This window comes from Lontra canadensis, unplaced genomic scaffold (assembly GCF_010015895.1).
Source record: "Lontra canadensis isolate GAN:19392208 unplaced genomic scaffold, GSC_riverotter_1.0 scaffold170, whole genome shotgun sequence".
NCBI lineage: Eukaryota > Metazoa > Chordata > Mammalia > Carnivora > Mustelidae > Lontra > Lontra canadensis.
In genome coordinates, this window is record NW_022631164.1 from 2,155,705 (window position 1) to 2,178,676 (window position 22,972).

Here is a 22,972-nt window from a genome sequence, read left to right on the forward strand (position 1 = left end):
GGGACAACCAGGGTCACACTGTGGCATGACCTCATATTTCACCACTAATTTGAGAAGGCCATATCAGTGAAGTCTAGAGTCTAACTGCCAGAAGCACCCTATTCCTCAGGAGAAGTACAGTCTCTAAAACTTAATGAAAGACATCGTGGCCTTAAGCAAACATGAGACATCTTCACCTTCTCTTTTAATAGGGTCATGTCTCTCACTTTACCCATTCTCAAACTGTATGGTTTCTTTTTACATACATACACAAACACTTTAAAACATAAATGCCAAATTCAAGAGAATCAGATGAGTAGATAAATTTAGGGAGCCATGAAAGAAAAGGCCAGTCACCAGATTTTACAAAAGTTCACCTGAACTCCTTCTCTGGACATTCAACTTGATATAGGACCCTACATATCCCATGTCACATGGTCCACAAGGTGTTCCTTTAGGATTCTGAAGCAGTCAATAGCCGTACTTGTCATTCAGATGGGTCCTGCCATCTCCACTTTGCCCTAGATCAGAGTATATAGAAAGAAACACATTCAATTTCCTGAAGTCGGGAGGGAAAAGATACCCAGATATCAGCAGGCTAAAAAGTAAAACAGACAAAAGAGATTTTTTCTACTCTAGAACTCTGCCTTTTTGCATACAATTTCAAAATAGGGTCCTCTTTTCATTTCTACCCTTATTATTTATTAGCCAATAAAAAGCAAACATTTCTAGTAACAAAATTCCTAAAATTTCTATTAACTACGAATATATTAGAAACCTGATCCATAGGAAAAGCAAGTTGTGATGAGCACATGGGAAACAAACATCTCATATATTGCCTTAAGAGTGTAAGTATGAACATAAGCTGTATCCTCTCGACAGAATGCAATTTACAATGTCTTAAAAATGTTTACAGCCTTTGACCCAGCATGTTAACTTTTATGATTTTTTTTCTACATATGCACCTCTATACTTGTAAAAGTATTATGTTAGAGGTTGCTCATTGCAGAATTTTTTTTAATTCAATTAATTAACATATAGTGTATTATTAGTTTCAGAGGTAGAGGTCAGTGATTCATCAGTCTTATATAATACCCAGTGCTCGTTACATCACGTGCCCTCCTTAATGTCTATCACCCAGTTACCCCAGCCCCCAAACCCTTCTCCTCCATGCAGAGTTGTCTGTGATGGCAAAACTGGAAATACAGCAAATATTCATTGAAGGAACATTGATGGAATAAATAAGTAAAGGTATTTTCTGTACCATAAAAAAGAACTATGCTACAAGGAAGGACAGGAGGGAGGGAGGGAAGGAAGGAAGGAAGGAATCTATAAATAGCTATGGGAGGATCTCCATATAGTGTTAAGTGCGAAACAGCAAGATATAGAATATGCTTCTAGGGGCACCTGGGTGGCTCAGAAGGTTGAGCCTTCAGCTCAGGTCATGATCTCAGGGTCCTGGGATCAAGCCCCGCATCGGGCTCTCTGCTCGGTGGGGAGCCTGTTTCTCCCTCTCTCTGCCTACTTGTGATTTCTGCCAAATAAATAAATAAAATCTTAAAAAAAAAAAAAAGAATATGCTTCTATTTGTGTAAAAACAATGGTGAAATATTATGTATTTAATTGCTCACACAGCATTTTATGTGACATATATAAGAAGCCACAAGAAGGTGATATTTGGCTGGCTTTAGAGGAAAACACCAAGTAGCTAAGGCAGAGCCAGTAGTAGTTGTTTTAATACCTTTAAAGAAAATGTAAAAGACGTGTGGAAGTTAAAAAAAAAAATGTAATGAATCTCCATATACTCATCACCCAGCTACAACAATAATATGTGACATTACCCCCTCCATGCTCCCTCATCCTCTACTTCTACAGGATTATCTTAAGGCACATCCCAGATATTCCGTCTGTGAACACTTCTGTACACAGTCCTAGAAGATAAGGACTTTTTCTAAAAAATATAACATCGTCCACATTTTAAAATAATTAATAATTTCCTAGTATCATCACACATCTGGCTAGTGTTTAAAATTATCTGACTGGTGTATAATTTTTTTAATAGTTGTTTGTTCAAATAAGGATTCAAGCAGAACCTACAAACTGTATTTGATTGATATGTCTCTTTAGATCTTTTACTCTGTTTCCCTAGAAGGGAGAACATTCCCACTACATGCTTTTTTATTTTTTTAAGATTTTTTTTTTTTTTTTTAAAGATTACTTAGTTATTTGAGAGAGAGACAGAGAGGGAGAGAGCATGAGCAGGGGAAGCAGTAGGGGGAGAGGGAGAAGCAGACTCCCTGCTGAGCAGGGAGCCAGACAGGGGGCTTGATCCCAGGACCCTGAGATCATGACCTGATGCTCAGCCAACTAAGCCACCTAGGCACCCCTATTTATTTTAGAGAAAGAAAGAGAGCACGCCAAATGAATCGGTGGGAGGGGCAGAAGAGAGAGAATCCCAAACAAACTTTGCACTGAGTGAGGAGCCCAACATGGGGCTCGATTTCACGACCCTAAGATCACAACCTGAGCCTAAATCAAGGGTTGAACACTTAACCGACTACACTATCCAGGTGCCCTATCCCACTATATACGCTTATAAAACCTTTATTTTGAACCTTAAACATACATTACCTATTCAGAAATATAAATAAATAAGTCTTAGAAGAGAAGAAAAGTAATAAAAACAATCTACCTTCAGGTGGGACCCACACACAGTAGTCTGGGTCATCTTCTGGATATTTGGAGGAAAGTGTTGCTGGAAGCTACAAAGAAAAGATAGGTTATTTTACTCAAAAGAATTTTAACTCTAAGAATTATTGTCCCTATACCTGTCAGCAAACAAAAACTAAGAGGGAAAAGCTTCCATTAATTACCTTGACATAAGTAACCAAAAAATGGTGGAACACACTCTCTCTGAACCTTGACTTTTTCCCATAAAGCCTCAACAAGCTGATTTTTAGCAGTGAGAGTGAAGTGAAGTTTTCTAAAAGGGGCTGTTAACAGAGGTATGAGTTCTAATGGTATAACCCACATAGAAGGGAAATTTGGCATTAGTCTATTGATCTAGGTGCAGAAAAGAGTTAACAGGGCAAGCCTGACTATCCTTTGAAAGGCCTGTTTTAAGGCTGGCCCCTCACCTGGTATCTGGGGACCTGGATTTCAGGAAGGTTCCTACTACCCTGATAAAAGTGGTTCACTGTGCCTAAACTGTCTATAAAAACAATACAGTTCGTGCTAAACATCTATCTTTCTTTTGGGAAAACAGAATTTGAGGGCATGACAGGCAGGAGGTGCCTAGGTGATCAGTCCCCAATAAAAATCCTGGGCACTGAGTGTCTAATGAGCCTCCCTGATTAGCAACATTTCATAAGATGTCACAACCCATTGCTAGGGGAATTAAACACATCTTGTGTGACTCCAGTGGAAAAGGACTCTTGGAAACTTATGCCTGGTTTCCTCAGACTTTGCCCCTTGTGCCTTTTCCCTTTGCTGACTGTACTTGGTATCCTTTACTCTAGTAAATCATAGCTATGAGTACAACCACAGGCTGAGTCCTGTGAGGCCTCCTGTGAATGACCTACCTGAGGGTCCTGGGGACCTCTTGACATAATCTAGCAATCCCACTTAAGGGAACTTACTGTATCCACATAAAATTATGCATACACAAGATTATTCATTATAACACTGTTAGAGTAAAAGATTAGAAACAACCCAAGTGTCCGCCTGTAGGGAACTGCTAAGTTGAGTACATCCATACAGTAGGAAACGCTTGGTAAACTGACACACAGTGATTTCCACAATAGGTTAAAAATAATAAATCCTGATGTAGAATGTAGAACATTACATTCTATCTTCTGTGTAATAAAAATAGTCAAATAAGAATATATTATTCAAATGTCTTTGTATGGCATAAAAGGATATGAACAAAGATTCACAAATTAATCAAAGAGGTATATGTAGAGTTATAGGGAACAGTGTGGATGGAGACAAGAATAGAGAATTGAAAACATAAAAATTCAGAAATAAAAGAGAGCCCAGACTTCTAAAAGAGGGAGCATTAGGCAATTGGGAACTCTGCTAAGACAATCCCTAAAAATTCACTCTTCTAAGTGTGGTCCATGACAAAGGCATTCATTTTTACTTCTAGAGAGGTAAAGATTACAGCTAAAGTACTTACTTTGCCTGGACCGGGAGCTTTCTTTTTCTTCAATTCATCTCTGTTTTTCTGATATTCATTCTTTGATGCTAATTTGCGAAAAAGAAAAGCAAGAGGCAATAGCTATTTCAGAATAAGTAAAACAGAAAAAAAATTCCTCCTAAGAGATTATAAAAATGGAAAAAAACATGTAACCATCAAATTCTCAAAAATTCCTTCTATTATAGGGACGCCTGGGTGGCTCAGTGGTTTAAGCCTCTGCCTTCCCCCCAGGTCAGGATCTCAGGGTCCTGGGATCGAGGCCCACCTTGGGCTCTCTGCTCAGCAGGGAGCCTGCTTCACCTTCTCTCTCTGCCTGCCTCTCTACTTGTGATTTCTCTCTCTGTCAAATAAATAAATAACAAAATCTTTAAAAAAAAAATTCCTTCTACTATAAAGACTATCTTAAGAGAATTTCCTCTCTGCTAATAACTCTAGTTTTCAATCCTAAGGCTGTTCTACAAGCTTGAATATAATCATACCATTTGAAAAGGGAAAGAAAAATGGGGCTGATTTTACCATTCTACAGTTCAACTGTTACAGTTAAAACAGTAGAAAAACAGTCCTTTTTTTTTTTCTGAAGGTTATTTATTGGGGCACCTGGGTGGTTTAGTCAGTTAAGTGTCTGCCTTTGGCCTAAAGTCCTGGGATCAAGCCCTGTGTCCCACTCTGCTCAGCAGAGAGCCTGCTTCTCACTCTTTCTCTGCCTACTTATGCTCTCTGTCAAAGAAATAAATAAAATCTTTAAATAAATAAATAAATAAAGGTTATTTATTTGAGAGAGCACACAAGTGAGGGGAGGGACAGAGAGAGATAATCTCCAATGGACTCTGTGCTGAGCGCAGAGCCCAATAGAGGGCTCGAACCCATAACCCATGGGATCATGACCTGAGCTGAAACCAAGAGTTAGAACATTGAACCAACTAAGCCACCAAGGTGCCCCTAAACCAGGCCTTTGAAAGGCCAACCTTTCAAACAATTTATCTTAATAGTTTTGGAATTGCTCCCATGATAGGCAGATTCATCTCTGGGAGATGAAAAGCTGTGGAGGGCTTTGCACAGGCAGAGGGAAGCACGAAAGTAGTAGGAATTTTGCAGATCAGGGAGACGGAACCCCAGGAGGCAGAAAAGGAATTGAGAAAGGGAAATGGGATGGCACCAAACATAACCTCTCATATATTCCAGTTCTGTCCAGGGTCCTGGCAGAGCACCTCCCCAGTGTCTAAAAGGCCATTCTCTGTGCTGCCTCAGCTCAGCTGTCATCCCCTCCTCTCTGACACCAGCTGCTTGCTTGTATGCAGAACAGCAATGGAGCTGGCTGCACTACTTGCCTGAGGGTTCCTCACATGATGCAGCTGTTTCTCTAATCTCTTGATAATCGTTATTCTGTTCCACTTGGCTGAGTTGAGACATGTTTTCTATAAAATGCAGAACCAGAGCATATTGTTATTATTTAACTCATAGTGGGGAACCAAGAAAACAAAAACAAAAGCAAGAAAAGCTACATAAATACATAATCATCCAGCTTTGCTATCATTAGCTTCAATAACCTTAATTAGATTTTTTTAAAAATGTGCCTCCATATGTTTAACAGAGAAATCAATTTTCCACTTTAAAAACTGGCCAACTCTGAGTTAAAACTTTTCAACACTACTTACCAAAAGCCTTAAAAATGTACATATTCCTTGGCCTAGAAATTCTATTTCCAGGAACATATTCAAAGAAAACAATCAGAGATGAGTATCAAGATTTATTATATATACAATATGTTTAAGATAGCAAAAATAATAAATTATGTTCAGGTCTAACAATAGGGGGTGATTAAATAAATCACGGCACCAGCATGTGATGGACCACTGTGCTCCTCATTTGACTCCACATTTTAAAAGAGTATTTTAAGACATAGAAAAAAATATGTTATAAAACAGCATATACAATACAATCCTAACACTGAAAAAAGAAAGAGGCCTAGAGTAATCCCTAATCAACTGCAGATTTACTCAGTAATGTGTCTTTACCAAATTTTAAAATCTGTTATTTTTATACACATATTTCTTGTGGTCCCTGAACAAAAAAAATACAATCCTTATTGCTCGGCCTCCTGCTCATCTGTTTATACACCACCCTCACAAGGTATGGATCAAAGATTGGACTCACAAAAAAAGCATGTGTAAGTACCTGTTTGAAAAGGCTAAGCATTTTGCCAGTAACTAAACAAAGGAGCATGCAAAAACAAAAGAGCTCTTCACAGATGAAAAACAGAAACTTTTCTTTCTCAAACAATTAAGAATGAGTCAAGAGAAGGCCTCCATACCAGGCCTGGCCTTTATGAAGATAAGCCAGGTTTGTTTTGGAAGCAACATGCATGCATTCCCATGCATATTTCATGTCGGTTTTTGTTGTTTTTCCTCATGCGCCCTATTTTCTGTGAAGTCTTAACAATGCCAGACGGGTTGGCCACCCTGCAGGAAAGTAACTCCTGCAGTTGACAAGGGACAAGATACTGAAAAGATGAACAATGATCTCTGGGGGTGAGACTGCAGGAGATTTCCCTTTTCTTCTTTGGACTTTTATGTGTAAGCCAAAGTTTCTAAAAATGAATACACCTTCCTCATAATCAGAAGAAAACATATTTATAAACCAATCACTTCCCTCTTTTGTCATTTGCCGTCAAATCTTGGCTGAGGTGGGTGAGTACGGTGTGCCAGGTTTTCCGCTAGGTGCCATGGACTAGGTACCATAGACAAAAAGATGAACAAGGCACTATGCTTCCTAAGAAGGGTGATGCTTAGCCTCTGTTTTAGGGATGGGGAAAATAATGACCAAGGGGAGGTTTACCCTGCGACTACCTGATCAGGCCCCATCATGCACCCTCTCCCACCGCCCACCAATCACACAATGGTAGCAGCTCTGGGTTGTTTCACAGCAGCTGTGGTTTCAGATTCCACAGCTTTCAAGGTTCCATAATTCTGGAATAGACTGGAAATGCCTGCTCTTGCTTTGCAATGAGGATAAATAATGACAAACAGTCAAAGAAAGACCAAGAAAGTATGTTTCCAGAGTCAGCTGTATCCCATACCATAAAGTGCCCCAAAGTCAAAATATACAAGCAAGAACTGGCTCTGCTTTCCAAACCTAAGCACAATCAAGGCAGATGCCCCATTGAACAGCATGGGAAGAAGGAGAAAATTATTACCATGGGCTTTTGTCTCTTTAGAACAGGCGAAGTCAGTGGGAGGCCTCACTTCCTGCACTGCATCTTCTGGCTCTGTCTCGCGCTGCAGCCTACTGCTTCCAGCCTCCATTTTCCCCCTTTCATCTCCCTCCTTTTCCCCCTCCTCGTCCTCTTCCTCTTCCTCCTCCTCTTCTACTTCGGGCTCATCCTTCATTCTCAATAAAGCTGGAGGGAGTTCTGGACGCTTAGGGGGTAACTTCTATGAAAGAAACAAATCATGAACAAATAGTGCTACATAATGACAGAGACAAATCTCTTCAAGGAGATTAAGCTAAATATGTGAAATATCTAACCTCTCTAGGCTGATGAACCCTGCAATTCTGCTGGAGAGAGGACTTGCACATGAGATTTTGCCCATCTATGGACGCTTAACACATACCTCTATTAGTTTCTAGGGTCAAAAGAATATTAAGTATGGGACACTTGAAACAGCTTGTGGGAACTAACATTTATTGCAGGTGCCAGCTGCAGGAATTCTGTCCTGTCACCCCTCATGGTGTTAAAGGATCTTAATTCATTACAAAATCTTCCAGGGGTAAATCAGACACACATTTCTAAGAAACAGATCATTTGTGCAGCTTTTTCATTGTAGATTTAACACAATTTCAAAGAAATGAGACATGTAAATCAGTAAAATAGATCCTGAAGACATTTCTTTTTTTAAGATTTATTTATTTATTTTAGAGAAAGAGAAAGAGACAGAAAGAGAGAGAGCAGGGGGAGGGGCGAAGGGAGAGGAAGAGAATCTCAGGCAGACTCTGCATTGAGCTAGGAGCCTGACCTGGGGCTCGATCTCATAACTCTGAGATCATGACCTGAACTGAAACCAAGAGGTGGATGCTCAACCGACTGTACCACCCAGGCGCCCTCTGAAGACATTTCTTGAAGAATAAAGCCAAATATTCTAATCAAAACCTTTTAATAAAATTATTAGAAAAAGAAAAGGTTGATTGAAGCTTAAGGAATGGAGAGATACCAAAGTATATGTTTGGAATATCATTTTTTAAATATAGGATTGAATCCAGTAAACCTCTTTAGAGAGCTTTTTTAGTAAAGAGTTTTTCCTCTAACTAAACATAAGCACCTCCTCTCCCCTCACCCTCACAGAAAAGCCTGCCTCTCAGGGAAGCCTGAGACTTCAGGCTTCTGCCACCAGAGGGCAGTTTGCCCTAATTCAAGGTCCTGGGGACTGAATTCTGTCCCCACAAAATTCGTATGTTGAAGTCCTAACCGCCAGTACCTCAGAATGTAAACATATTTATAGATAAAATTTTTAAAGGGGCAAGTTAAAAGAAAGCAGTTAGACTGGGGCCCTAACCCAAGATGACTGGTGTTTTTGTAAGGGTGATCCCACGGGTGCAAGTGCACAAAGGGAAGACCACAGGAAAATGCACGAAGAGGGCAGCCATCTCCAAGCCAAGGAAAGACACCTCAGGGGAAACCAAGGCATGACGATCTTGGACCCAGGCTCCAGAATTGTTAGAAAATTAAATTTCTGTCATTTAAACCACCCAGTCTATGGTGTTTGGTTAGGGCAGCCCTTGCATGCTAACACACAAGGTTCTGCTCTTTAGGTGATGAGACCTTTTAAAAGCTGAATCTGTAAAGAAGGATGTATGCAAAGGAAACACATTCACCAGTGAAGTGCTAGAGGACAGTAGAAAGATCACAAAACTCAAGAAACAGAGGACCTGGGTTTGATTGCCAGTCTAGTAATCATTTAATGATGATGTGATCTCATATTTAACCTCTCTGTCACTGTTTCCTCACCTGCGAGAGGTGGTAATTGCCACACGTCACAAAGTGTTAGAGGGATTAAATGAAGTTAGGAACGCCATATGGCAGGGCCAGGTGCAGGGACTACATGACTAACAAATGTTAGCAGAGTCCGAATGTTACAATATCCACCCACCCGGAAAAGAGACATTTCTTAAATGCAACATTCATCACAAATTAATAAACTGATGTTCGATGTACAAATTAGTTACATTAGTTACATGCAAACTAACTGAAGAGCGAAAAGTTTAACACCATGACCCACAACTTACCCCTACTGTTCCCGTTTTTAATTTGAATTTGCTTCCTCCTTTCATGGCACCAAAGAGAGGCAATGTAAGCTTTTTAGCTTTGTTTTCCACATCTGTAGCCTGACTTTCAGTCCTAGGAAGAAAGAACAATTATACACATCTATTCCGGTGAGGCCAAGATTTTATCCAAAACACCAGAAGAATCCTGCGTGCCAGGCTTTAAAGACCCTTTGCCAAATACTATCCTTCACAGCCCCTCCCCAAAGGCCTCGGGAAGATTCTGGCATACACAGACAAAGTCAAGAGCAACACAGGTATTTTTCAGCTCCAATAAATAGCTTGGCTGGTCTGGAGGACAAACAAAGACACCCCAGGGAGATGAAAAGGCAGAAGACGGGATCACAATCAAGAGCTGCTTGGGTCAGGGGAGAAAGGTGTTAGGTAGAAAGTTTGGAAGTTCAATCCTCAAGAAGAGGAGGAAAAAGGTACACACATCTAAAGGCCAGGATCTAAAGTAGGAAAGGGAGGAAAAACTAAGCAGACACTCATACAGCAAGAGGGGAGGCTCTAGAGGACACTGACATACCCCTCTCACAGGGATGACTTACCAAGGGAAAGGATTTTGGAGTTAGAATAAAACTCAATGTTATTTGTTTACCCTGAACTATGCCTCAGGAGTTTTCATTCTTTCTCCACAAATACAATGTTACAAATAGCTGCTAGGTATAACAGAAATAGGACAATGATGACAATACTAATACACACAGGCCAGCAGTTTGTCAAGTGCCATTCATGTCATTTTTCCCTTTTTAAGGGTTTTATTTCAGGAGCAAGAAAGAGAGCCCATGAGTGGGGGGTGGGGTGCAGAGGGAGAGAGCGAAACCCAGGACTCGCTGCAAAGCACAGAGCCCAATGTGGGGCTTGATTCCATGACCCGAAGATCATGACCCAAGCCAAAACCAAGAAACCAAGAGTCGGATGCCCAACTGAGCGAGCCCCAGGCACCCCTATTCATGTCATCTTTCAACATCAATAGTACTTCTAATTTACAGATGAGGAAGCAAGGATCAAAGAAACTACATAACTTGCCTCTAAATGCCCAAAAATAATTCATAGAGCTGAGAGCGAAAGCCAGGGAGTCTAACTTGAGTGCTAACCCCCCTCCTCACTATCAGTAAATGAAATACCACTTGGATGACAGCCTTTGTGGACTGACCTACGAATTACTGTATGAAATATCCAAACTGCACATCAATCTTTTAACAAACCTGCTAGTAATTTGGGAATTAATTTTTTGTACAGATGATCAAGGGCTCCAGGAACATTTTACCTTTATATCCCCATTAAAAAAAAAGTGCCTCCCAATATCTAGATATTCATCTATGCAACACCCCCAGCATCAAATTACAGGTTTTGCACACATTTGTAAAGGGCTACATAAATGCTTACTGACAAGCGAAAGCAGCACTGTCCATGGGGTGGCTCAGTCATTTAAGTGGTCAACTCTTGATCTCAGCTCAGGTCTTGATGTCAACTGAGGTCTCGATCTCCGGGTGGTTGAGTTCAAGCCCCAAATTGGGCTCCATGCTGAGCCTACTTAAAGCAGCACCATCCCAACAGAACTGTTCTACATCTGTGCTGTCCAATATAGTAGCCACTAGCCACATGTGGCTATTGAGGACTTGAATTGTGACTAACTTGAATGAAGAACTGAATTTTTAATTTCATTTAATTTTAATATCACAGAAGACTACCGGGTGCTGTACGGACAGCACAGACCAAAAGAAAACAAGAAACTTCCTAAGTGAGTTACTTGCCTTCATACATGAGTGATCCCACCGAGGCAATACCACTTTTTGAGATGCCTACCTGAACTGTGCTCACTAGGAGTTGCTCATTTCCATAGCAACCTACTCAACATTTTCAAAATTTGTTGATACCACATAGAACAAAATTTGAAAATACTGTCAAATTGAAAGACTGGATCTTATTCTCTCTCTCTCTCTCTCACACATACACACACACCCCATACAAACATCCACACACTGACAAACATTAGCTAAATCTGAGAAAAACTATTCCCAAAATCTTGTTTACAAATTACTCAGAAAAATGGATTTAGGTTAATTTCTTCCAATAATTCTCACAAAATCAAAGTTAACTAATAAAATCAACTTTAGGGGATTATGCCTTCCCCCATTTTAAAAGAAGAAATTCCACTTTAAAAGTATTTAAGTATATTTAAAAAAAGAATTTAAGTATAGGGGCTCTTGGGTGGCTTAATCAATTGGGAAACCAGTTCTTGATTTCAGTTCAGATCATGATCGGGCCCTGTGCTAAGCTAGGCGCCTGCTTGTCCCTCTCCCTCTGCTGCTCCCCTGCTTGTGTTCCCTCTCTTTCTCTCTCTCAAATAAATAAATAAATAAGATACTTTTTTAAAAAGATATTTAAATACACTGAAGTTATCAACTGGTTCTTAGGAATGACAAACCAGGTGCAAAAATGACAATCTGCACTTGTATTTTTTTCATCTGTGGTTTTAAAATCATAGATTAAAAAGTGGCATTACATTATTATATTTGTATTTCTCTTATGAACAAGATAGAGCATTTTTAAAAATACATTTAAGAGTTATTTGTATTTCTTCTCCAGTGGCCTCTCAGTTGATACCCTTTTCCCATTTTTCTCTTTGGTAGATGGTTGTCTACTTATTCAAGGTCTTTATATATTACCAAAATCAGCCTTTTGGGATGTTGCTCTTTAAAGAAATTTACTCTGCATTAAAAGATTAAGTAAAAAATTCAGAGCCTTGGGGCACCTGGCTGGCTCACTCAGTTAAGGGTCTGCTTTCGGCCCAGGTCATGATCCCAGAGTCCTAGGATCGAGCCCTGCATCAAGCTCCCTGCTCAGCAGGAAGCCTGCTTCCCCCTCTCCCTCTCCCTCTGCACTCCCCCTGCTTGTGTTCTCTTCACTCTCTGTCAGATAAATAAAATCTTATTAAAAAAAAATAAAGCCTTCCAATGAAAGAGGAATCACTACAGTTTTCTCTAAAAGCCCTACAGCAGTGTGTATTTCACGAGTGAAATGGCTTTGACTCTATGAAATCACTGCCTCCTGCGCTTTAAAGGGTTTCTTACATTTTATTTCTATTCTCTAATGATTAAGAAAATAACACAATTCAAAATGTTATCTATGCAAACATGCTTATTTAAAATTTCAAGTATAACTAAGACTTACTTTTTCAGCTCTGGAATCTCTGCTGGCTTTACAATTTTTATCAATCCCTTAAGTCTCTGTTGTTCTTTCCTCAGTTCAAAAGTTCTCAGGTGAAGTTTCTTCCGGGACACACCATCCAATGCACTCCCGGATTTCATTTCTGACATAAATGCCTCTAAAGAGTCCTGAGATGGTGACTCTGACAGGGCTGTCCAAGAAAGGAATAATATATGTTCAGAAAAATGGTCTCAAATATTTTAAAATTCAGCCAAAGTTTCCAGAGAAAAGTCACTAACAGGAGTGCTTGGGTGGCTCAGTCGGTCGAGCGTCCAATTCTTGATTCTGGCTCAGGTCATGATCTCAGGGCCGTGAGATCAAGCCCTGTTTTGGGCTTCACACTCAGCAGGGAGTCTGCTTGGGATTCTCACTCTCCTCCCTCTGCCCTCCTCCCCTGCTGCATACTCTTTCCCTCTCAAAAAAAACAAATAAATCTTAAAAAAAAAAAAAAGTCATTCACATAAAACTGGTCAGAGAACACTACTCATATTGGGAATAAGAAAACAGGTTATAGCTTGAAGATCTTGGGACATCATTTTGCCTCATTGGGCTTCATTTTCCTCATCTATTACATAAAGAGTTCAAACGAAATAATTTATAATGTTCTTTCTAATACTAAGATGCTGTGTTGCTCCTTAGAAAGGTTCCATGTTGGGGTGCCTGGGTGGCTCAATGGGTTACAGCCTCTGCCTTTGGCTCAGGTCACGGTCTCAGGGTCCTGGGATCAAGCCCCACATCGGTCTCTCTGCTCAGCAGGGAGCCTGCTTCCTCCTCTCTCTCTCTGCCTACTTGGGATCTCTCTCTGTCAAATAAATTAATAAAATCTTAAAAAAAAAAAAAAGAATGGTTCCATGTTCTGTATATCTTATTAACTAGCCTCAGTGCTGGCAGAGGGCACTACATATGGCAGATGCCTACTACAGACTTATTTAGTGGGTCATTAACTTACCTTTGCTTGAGGCTTTCAGTTTCTCAGAAATTTCAGAGAGTTCCTTTTCAGCATCATTTAACTTTGCAACCTGTAACACCCAAATTAACAGGGTCAGCAAATGTTTTTCTTCTTTCAAAACATGGTAGCTTTTCTGTCTTCCTCCTCTTATTTTCATTATTGTTACAAGGTTTAAGAGGATTCATTTAGAATTTCCAGTTGAATCCGCATCTTATAGAGTTAACAATTTTCATGTGCTTATTTAATCTGAATTGAGTTAACTTCTGAATTAACTCAGAATTAAACAAAATATATGTATAGAATACAGACTTGACATTACTCGAAAGAACTCAAGGCATTTGTTTTCATTGATGAATCAAAAAAACAGATGTTGGGTAATGTTTTAAAGCTCTCTGAATGTTACTTAATATAGTGAAAACTCAGGCTAACTTACGATGGTTTCATGAAGAATATATAGTTTAAGACTATTATCAAACTATACTCCTCAAAATTCCTTTCACAATTCTTGACTGCCAAAAGTCTAAAGTTGATTTCACCTCAGAATGGCCCAATTTGGAACTTTTTCCTTTCTTTTAGTAGTTTTAACATAATATCCAAAGAATGCTCATTCATGCATCAATATCCACCTACAGGTAGACAGAGTCTCTAGCAGCAAGCCAAATTTTTTCCAACTTGGGTAATACTGTTGTTACAATCAAATTTAAAATCAAGAAAGTTGGGGTGCCTGGGTGGCTCAATGGGTTAAGCCTCTGCCTTCAGCTCAGGTCATGATCTCAGGGTCCTGGGATCGAGCCCCACATCAGGCTCTCTGCTCAGCAGGGAGCTGGCTTCCTGCCCCACCCACGTGCTGCTCTGTCTACTTGTGATCTCTCTCTCTCTCTCTGTCAAATAAATAAATAAATAATCTTTAAAAATAAAATAAAATAAATCAAGAAAGTTATATTTCAGACCAGATTTCAATGCTACTGCTTTAAAAATTATAATTATAAAACAAATTTGAATAATACATTATCTTATTTAAAAATTAAACTACCACAGCTACTTCTATAAATAAAACTTGCCAATGATTCAAAGGTCTCTGGCTTCTCATCGATCTTCCCAGCTTTTTTCATTCGGTTCAGACGCTTCTTTTCAACCAGGCCGGTTCTATCAAGAAAGGTGTCATCATCACTATCATAAAAGTCTTCATCTTCCCAGTTCTTGGCTTTCCTTTTCCGAGATACTAGGAGATAAAATAAATGGTAAAAAAAGAAAAAGGAGACAAGTAGATAAGTAGCTTAAAATACCACTATCAGGGGTGCCTGGGTGTCTCAATGGATTAGCTTCTGCCTTCGGCTCAGGTCATGATCTCAGAGTCCTAGGATCAAGCCCCACGTCCAGCTCTCTGCTCAGTGGGGAGCCTGCTTCCCCCTCTCTATCTGCCTGCCTTTTTGCCCGCTTGTGATCTCTCCCTCTGTCAAATAAATAAATAAAATCTTTAAAAAATTTTTTTAAAAATCACTATCAGTATTGCAAGACCCAACAAGCTGTCAAACTACATATACAAACAAAGGGTTAAACCTGGAAGACATTAGGCTAAGTGAAATAAGCCAGACACACAGGATTCCACTTAGAGTTAACTGGAGTAGCCCAATTCACAGAAACAGAAGGTAGAATGGTAATTACCAGGGGATGGAGGAAGGAAGAATGAGAAGTTAGCTTTCAGTGGGTATAAGAAACTTTTGAGAGGGGTACTAGTGGTTGTACAACAATGTGAATGTATTTAATACATTTAATGTTTACAGTGGAAAATTTTATATTATGTATATTTTACCACAATAAAAGAATTAAAACAAAGGGCTAATTTATTTAATGAGCAAGAAGTTCCCAAAAACCAATCAGTAAAAAAGGAAAGAGATAAGGAAAAGGCCAATAATCCAAAAATTTTTAAAAGGATAATGAAAGCAGTTCAGAAAAAGAAATATAAATGGCCAAAAAAATCTTAAAGATGTTAAACATTTTAATAATTAAAGAATACAAATTAGGGGGCACCTGGGTGGCTCAGTGGGTTAAGCCTCTGCCTTCGGCTCAGGTCATGATCCCAGGGTTCTGGGATCGAGCCCCACATCGGGCTCTCTGCTCAGCGGGGAACCTGCTTCCTCCTCTCTCTCTGCTTGCCTCTCTGCCTACTTGTGATCTCTGTCTGTCAAGTAAATAAATAAAAAATCTAAAAAGAAAAAATACAAATTAAAATAATGAGATACCACTTCTTACCTACAGACTAGAAAAAACATGAAAAGATTAATAATGCCCAGTTTGGCCAGGGTATGGGGAAATGGACTCTCAAACAGCTTGTGGGAATGTACATTGATACAATCTTTTTGATGATCAATCTCACAACATCTGTCAATAATAAAAATCCAACTGACCTAGCAATTCCACTTACAAGAATTTACCCCACATGTATCAGTGCAACATTGTCTGTAACAGTGAAAAATATGGAAAGCTCATCAAGAGGGGACTATGGTAGCTACTAATTTTTGGTCTACTCTATGCCATCTTACTCCCCTTGTTCTGGTAAAAGTACCCCTTTTCTTCTAGAAAACTCTTCCCTCATTCCATCTGGATTAGGGGTAATCAAGTGACCAAAGCCAATCAGTAAGAGACTCATATTTATACTAAATAAAAGGAAAAAAGGGTTCTCTTTCCAATGAGATTATGAAAGAGGGAAGATATAAATTCTGTAAGCAGCCAGCTTTTCCAGACGAGGTAAGAATCTATCTGCAAAATAAAACCATGCACTCATGAAACAGATCACACAGATACACACATACAGCTTTTATGGCATCCTGTGATACTGAGAGTTCTGGCTTGATAGGACCAGAACTTAAGTTATGGTTCATGCACTTCTTCTTTCAATCCTGTAAGCTACTCTTCTCAGGTTCTGGAGCCAATAACTCTTCTCCCTAAGCTAGTTTGAACTGGGTTTCCATTATTTACAACCCAAACAGTCCTTCTTAATATAAACTTCATAATTTCCAAGTTAGATGGTACACATGTTGAACATATCTAATTTCACTTTCCCCATATCCTACTAACGCTACAATGAAAAGATCTTTTTTAAAAACATTAATCTGAAAATAAATAAATGAATAAAGAAAATAAATAAATAAATAAATACAAACATTAATCTACTGGGGCAGTTGGCTGGCTCAGCTGGTAGAGCATGCAACTCTTGATCTCGGGGTATAGAGCCTACTTAAAAATGCTGGGTATAGAGCTTACTTAAAAAATAAATAAATAAAAGCAAAAATGAACTTTTGGGACTTCATCAAAATCAAAAGCTTCTGCACAGTCAACAAAACAAAGAGGCAACCCACGGAATGGGAGAAGGTATTTGCAAATGACAGTACAGACAAAAGGTTGATATCCAGGATCTATAAAGAACTCCTCAAACTCAACACACACAAAACAGACAATCATATAAAAAAATGGGCAGAAGATATGAACAGACACTTCTCCAATGAAGACATACAAATGGCTATCAGACACACGAAAAAATGTTCATCATCACTAGCCATCAGGGAGATTCAAATTAAAACCACCTTGAGATACCACCTTACACCAGTTAGAATGGCCAAAATTAGCAAGACAGGAAACAACATATGTTGGAGAGGATGTGGAGAAAGGGGAACCCTCCTACACTGTTGGTGGGAATGCAAGTTGGTGCAGCCACTTTGGAGAATAGTGTGGAGATTCCTCAAGAAATTAAAAATAGAGCTTCCCTATGACCCTGCCATTGCACTACTGGGTATTTACCCCAAAGATACAGACGTAGTGAAAAGAAGAGCCATCTGTACCCCAATGTTTATAGCAGCAATGGCCACGGTCGCCAAACTGTGGAAAGAACCAAGATGCCCTTCAACGGATGAATGGATAAGGAAGATGTGGTCCATATACACTATGGAGTATTATGCCTCCATCAGAAAGATGAATACCCAACTTTTGTAGCAACATGGACGGGACTGGAAGAGATTATGCTGAGTGAAATAAGTCAAGCAGAGAGAGTCAATTATCATATGGTTTCACTTATTTGTGGAGCATAACAAATAACATGGAGGACAAGGGGAGATGGAGAGGAGAAGGGAGTTGAGGGAAATTGGAAGGGGAGGTGAACCATGAGAGACTATGGACTCTGAAAAACAACCTGAGCATCTTGAAGGGGCGGGGGGTGGGAGGTTGGGGGAAAAAGGTGGTGGGTATTAGGGAGGGCACGGATTGCATGGAGCACTGGGTGTGGTGCAAAAACAATGAGTATTGTTACCCTGAAAATAAATTTAAAAAAATAAATTTAAAATAAATAACTAAAATAAATAAAAATTCTAAATCTGCAAAGAAGGGAGAAGAATGGGAGAAGGGATAGCAACACCAAATTTTGGGAAATTAGAAAGCAGACAGACAAGCTGAAACTAAATTAGCAGAGCTAAAAAAGATAAATCCTAATCCAACAGTGAGGAAAGCAGAGAATCAGTCTGATGATACTGCAGAGTCTACAGAAGGATATGGAACTGGGGATGGATAGTTGTGCTAAAATAAGCAGAAATGAGTAAAAGCTGGTTGAGAAGCAGATCCTCCTCCCTGCCTACTTACCTCCTTCCCATCCCCAGAAAGAATCCAGAAGTTAATCTCTAGAAAGGGTAAGACAGTAAGTCTGTGCATTGTGGACTGACTGGTTGAGTTGAGGGCATATATTATTCTATTCTAAAAATAGTACTGTCCTGTGAATATCTCAGTATTGAGAATCTGCTCAGCCATCTTCCAGCACTTAACCCTAGAAATCTCATGCAGGAGACTGGAAGAATATTCTCTGAGGAATCCTGCCAGCAGAAGAGGAAAAACCCAAGGAAATTTACATGAGGAATTCCCCCCCAAAAAAGGCCCACCAACATCATTCTATATTGTTGCTGAAAGTTAATAAGTCCCACCTATATAATTCAAGCTGTCAATCACCTTTTTGTCCCCAGATAAGAACTTACAATCAAGGACTACATAGCTGAGAAACACATCTAACAAGCAGGACAGAGACCACACAAACAAAAAGAAAAGACAACCTGGAGAGCACAGATGCGCAGCGAGATGAGATACTTACAATGGCATATTACATTTTAAAAATGAATATTTAGGCACACCTGGGTGGCTCAGTTGGTTAAGCATCTGACTCTTGATTTTGGCTCAGGTCATGATCTCAGGATGGTGAAATCAAGTCTTGTGTCAGGCTCTGCTTCCCCCCATGGAGTCTGCTTGAGATTCTCTCTCTCTCTCCCCCTCATCCCCTATCCCTCCCCCAAGTTGCACTCCCATGTGTGCACACGTCTCTCTAGTGAATAAATCTTTTTCAAAATGTGTATTTGAGGACAAAAATGAGCCTTAGAAATTAAAATCTTGATAGCAAAACAGAGACAGAAAGATAAAGCTGCAGAAATCTCCCAGAAAGAACAAAAAGACATAGAGATAAAAACACAAAGAAAAAAGAAAAAAGACAAGAAACTTTAGACAGTCAGTCTAAGATGTTCACTATCTAAAGAACAAAATTCCAGAGAGAAGGAGAAAACAGAGGGATAAAATGATTAATGGCAGAATTCCAGAAATGTTCCTGAAGTGTCGAAAGATTTCCAGATCAGGGGCACCTGGGTGGCTCAGTCCCTTGAGCCTCTGGCTCTTAATTTCAGCTCAGGTCATGATCTCCTGAATCGTGGGATTGAGCCCGAAGTTGGGCTCCGGGCTCAGGACAGAGCCTGCTTTGAAGTCTCTCCCTCTGTTCCTACCCTGCCCTGCTCACTTTCTCTAAAATGGATAAAATCTTAAAAAAAATTTTTTCCAGACCAAAGGACCCAATAAGTACCTAGAAAAATGAATGAAAATAGACCAACAGAAAGTTACATCATAGTTAAGTTTCAGAGCCTTGAGAACAAAGGGAAACTCTGACAAACTTCCGGGGTGGAGGGGGTGGAAGGAATGACATATAATTGATTAGGATTCTGAACAGTTTTGGACTGTGAGAACAACACTGGATATAGGTGATAAGAGTAATACCTTCAAAGTCATGAAGGAAATTATTTCCAATTTAGAATTCTACTCCTAGACCAACTATTAACCAAGAGTAAAGCTAGCATAATTATATATTTTCAGAATGGAGAATTTAATAAAGTTTACTTGTTATACATCCTTTCTCAGGAATCTACTAGAGGATATCCACCAAAACAAGAGAGGAGGCTAAGAAAAATCAAAGATGTGAAATCCACTGAGGACTATCATCATGCATGCTTTCTACTTTTGTACCAGCTTTTTTTTTTTTTCAACTTTATTTATTTGTCAGAGAAAGAAAGAGAGAGAAAGCAGGTGGAGCGGCAAGCAGAGAGAAGTGGGCTCCCTGCAGAACAAGGAGGCTGATGTGAGACTCAATCCTAGGACCCTGGGATTATGACTCAAGCCTAAAGCAGATGCTTAACCAACTGAGCCACCCAGGTGTCAGTCCCACAGCAGGGCTAGAGAGCAGTAAGCCCTAAAACAATAGTGCTCTTCAGGAGAAATGTTTCCAAGTCAGAACTGATCAATTACTGAATGCAATTGACCATGGGAAAAATATACTGAACGGCTATTGAAAGGTGAGAGAAGAATGACCAAGAGCTATAAAATCCAAACACATGAAAAACAAACACAATTATTAACTTTAGGAAAAACAGAAAGAAAAAATTGCACAGTTGTGACTAATATTTGCATAAACATAATCATGGAAATACTAAACACTAATTTAACACAGTAAGTAGATAATGTTTAGAATACATAACTCAAGGTCGATAGCCCAAGATGGCGGAGGAGGAGTAGACCTTAGTTTCATCTGGTTCCTGAATTCAGCTAGACAGCTATCAAATCATTCTGAAGACCTGTGAACTCAACCAGCGATCTAAGAAAAGGATAGCTGCAACTCTACAAATAGAAAAGTGACTACTTGCTGCAAGGTAGGAGGTGTGGAGAAGTGAATCCAAGGCGATATATCAGAAGGTTTACCACAAGGGAAGGGAGCCTCCGTAAACTGGCACCAGAAAGTGATATAGCAGCAGAGCACAAAATCAGAACTTTTGGAAGTCTGTTCTGGTGAGGAACATCACTTAAGTGGCTAGGCGTGGGTGGAACCCTAGCTGGGACAGTGTGGTCTGAGGATCCCCATGGTCACAGGAAGACTGGGGGTGCCTGAGCGTGACAGAGTTCCCAAGCACTGGAGCAGGGAAGCCAGCTGCAATCAGTGTGGCAGGAGTGGGCTCTAGCTCAGGGTTGCAATAAATCATGAACTGTAGTACAATCGGACCACTGTGCTCAGAACAGGGGCCCAGCAAGTGGCAGAACCACAGCGAGACACCCCCTTCCCCCGGGAGGAGTGGCTGTGCACTGCAGGAGTCTTCAGGGTTTGGAGACTTGAAACAAAGTCAAATGCCTGATACAAAAACAGTCGGTCACCAGCTGGGTGAGCACAGAGTGCGGACAGAGACCAGGGAGACAGGAGTGACTAACTGCTTTTCCTTAAGGGCACACTAAGGAGTGGGGCCCCAAGCTCTCAGCTCTGGGGCTAGAGACTGGAAGGCTGCCATTTTCATTCTCATCCTCTAAAGTGGCATGGAAATTCTTCAGGGAACAAAAGCCACAGGGAGCAATGTGGAGCAGATTACTTAGCCTGGCCCCTGGCAAGGGCAGTACACAGGTTCCACAGGGCACAAACAATTAAGAATCAACACAACAGGCCCCTCCCCAAGAAGAGCAGCAAGAACATTGGTTAAAACCTAGTTTAATTATCATAGGAACCTGCAAAACTCCAGCGCTAGGGGAATACAATACATGGCTATCCCCCGCCACGATACTTTAGTCTTTCGATTTTATTTTTTTCTCTTTTCCCAATTTCTGATTTCATCAACTCTTTTTTTTAATCTTTTTAAATTTCTATTTTTACAGTTACAGTCTACCTTTCATGGTATTTTTTTTATATATGTAAGTTTTTCTTTATTTACAATTTTGAGATGTAGTTTATTCTAACCAACAGACCAAAATATACTCAGGATATAGTGTATTGCTCTGTTTGTTCACCTGTTTATATTCCTTCTTTTTTTGTTTTTGTTTTTAATTGTCATTTTTACAGTTACATTCTATCCTTTCGCTGTATTCATTTTTGTACATATAAAGATTTTTCTTTCTTTACAATTTTGGGACCTAGTTTTATAACAAACGGATCGAAATATACACAGGATCTCAGTGCATTGCTCTATTCCATTCACGTGTCTGATTATATTCTCTCTCTCTTTCTTTTTTTTATTTTGGGCCTCTTCTGATTTGTTTAGTGTATATTAACTGGGGTCATTGTTGCCATTTTAGTATTTTGTTCTCTCATGCATCTATTCTTCTCTGGACAAAATAACAAGATGGAAAAACTCACCTCAAAAAAGAGAACAAGAGGCAGTATGGACTGCCAGGGACCTAATCAGTATGGACATAAGCAAGATGTCTGAACTAGAGTTCAGAATAACAATTATAAAGATGCCACTTGGGCTTGAAAAAAAAGCATAGAAGACACTAGAGAATCCCTTTCTGGAGAAATAAAAGAACCAAAATTTAATTAAGTTGAAATGAAAAAAGGCTATTAATGAGATGCAATTGAAAATGGAGACGCTAACTGTGAGGATAAATGAGGCAGAGGAGAGAATTAGTGATATAGAAAACAAAATGATGGAGAATAAAGAAACTAAGAAAAAAAGAGATAAACCACTACGGGATCACAAAGGGAGAATTCAAGAGATAAGTGATACTATAAAGTGAAACAGTATTAGAATAATTGGGATCCCAGAAGAGGAAAGAGAAGTGGGGGGCAGAAGGCATACTGGAGCAAATTATAGCAGAGAACTTCCCTAAGTGGGGAAATAGGCATTCAAGCCCAGGAGGCAAAGAGAGCCCCCCTCAAAATCAATAAACTATAGGCCGAAACCCCAACATATAATAGTGAAACTTGCAAATCTCAGAGACAAAAAAAATTGTGAAAGCAGCTTGGGACAAGAAGTCCATAAAATACAAGGGCAGAAACATTAGACTGGCAATAGACCTGTCCACAGAGACCTGGCAGGCCAGAAAAGGATAAGCATGATATATTCAGGGTGTTAAATGAGAAAAATATGCAGCCAAGAATACTTTATCTAGCTAGGATGCCATTCAAAATAGAAAGAAAGATAAAAGGCTTCCAGGACAAACAAACTAAAAGAATTTGTGATCACTAAACCAGCCCTGCAAAAAATATT

At 39.6% G+C, this 22,972-nt stretch overlaps 1 protein-coding gene across 1 annotated transcript in view; it reads right to left on the minus strand.

Moving 5' to 3' along the window:
- Positions 1–162: 162 nt before the first annotated feature.
- The window catches only part of SLC4A1AP (solute carrier family 4 member 1 adaptor protein), a 34,185-nt gene continuing 11,375 nt past the window's right edge, over positions 163–22,972 (minus strand). Inside the window, exons 6-14 of the mRNA XM_032845857.1 lie at positions 14,720–14,880; positions 13,659–13,728; positions 12,674–12,860; positions 9,458–9,569; positions 7,371–7,608; positions 5,506–5,592; positions 4,157–4,224; positions 2,672–2,741; positions 163–500 (exon numbers count right to left, since the gene is read on the minus strand). Coding sequence (XP_032701748.1) covers positions 451–500; positions 2,672–2,741; positions 4,157–4,224; positions 5,506–5,592; positions 7,371–7,608; positions 9,458–9,569; positions 12,674–12,860; positions 13,659–13,728; positions 14,720–14,880 — 1,043 coding nt within the window. The 3' untranslated portion in view covers positions 163–450. The remainder of the gene's footprint in view (positions 501–2,671; positions 2,742–4,156; positions 4,225–5,505; positions 5,593–7,370; positions 7,609–9,457; positions 9,570–12,673; positions 12,861–13,658; positions 13,729–14,719; positions 14,881–22,972) is intronic.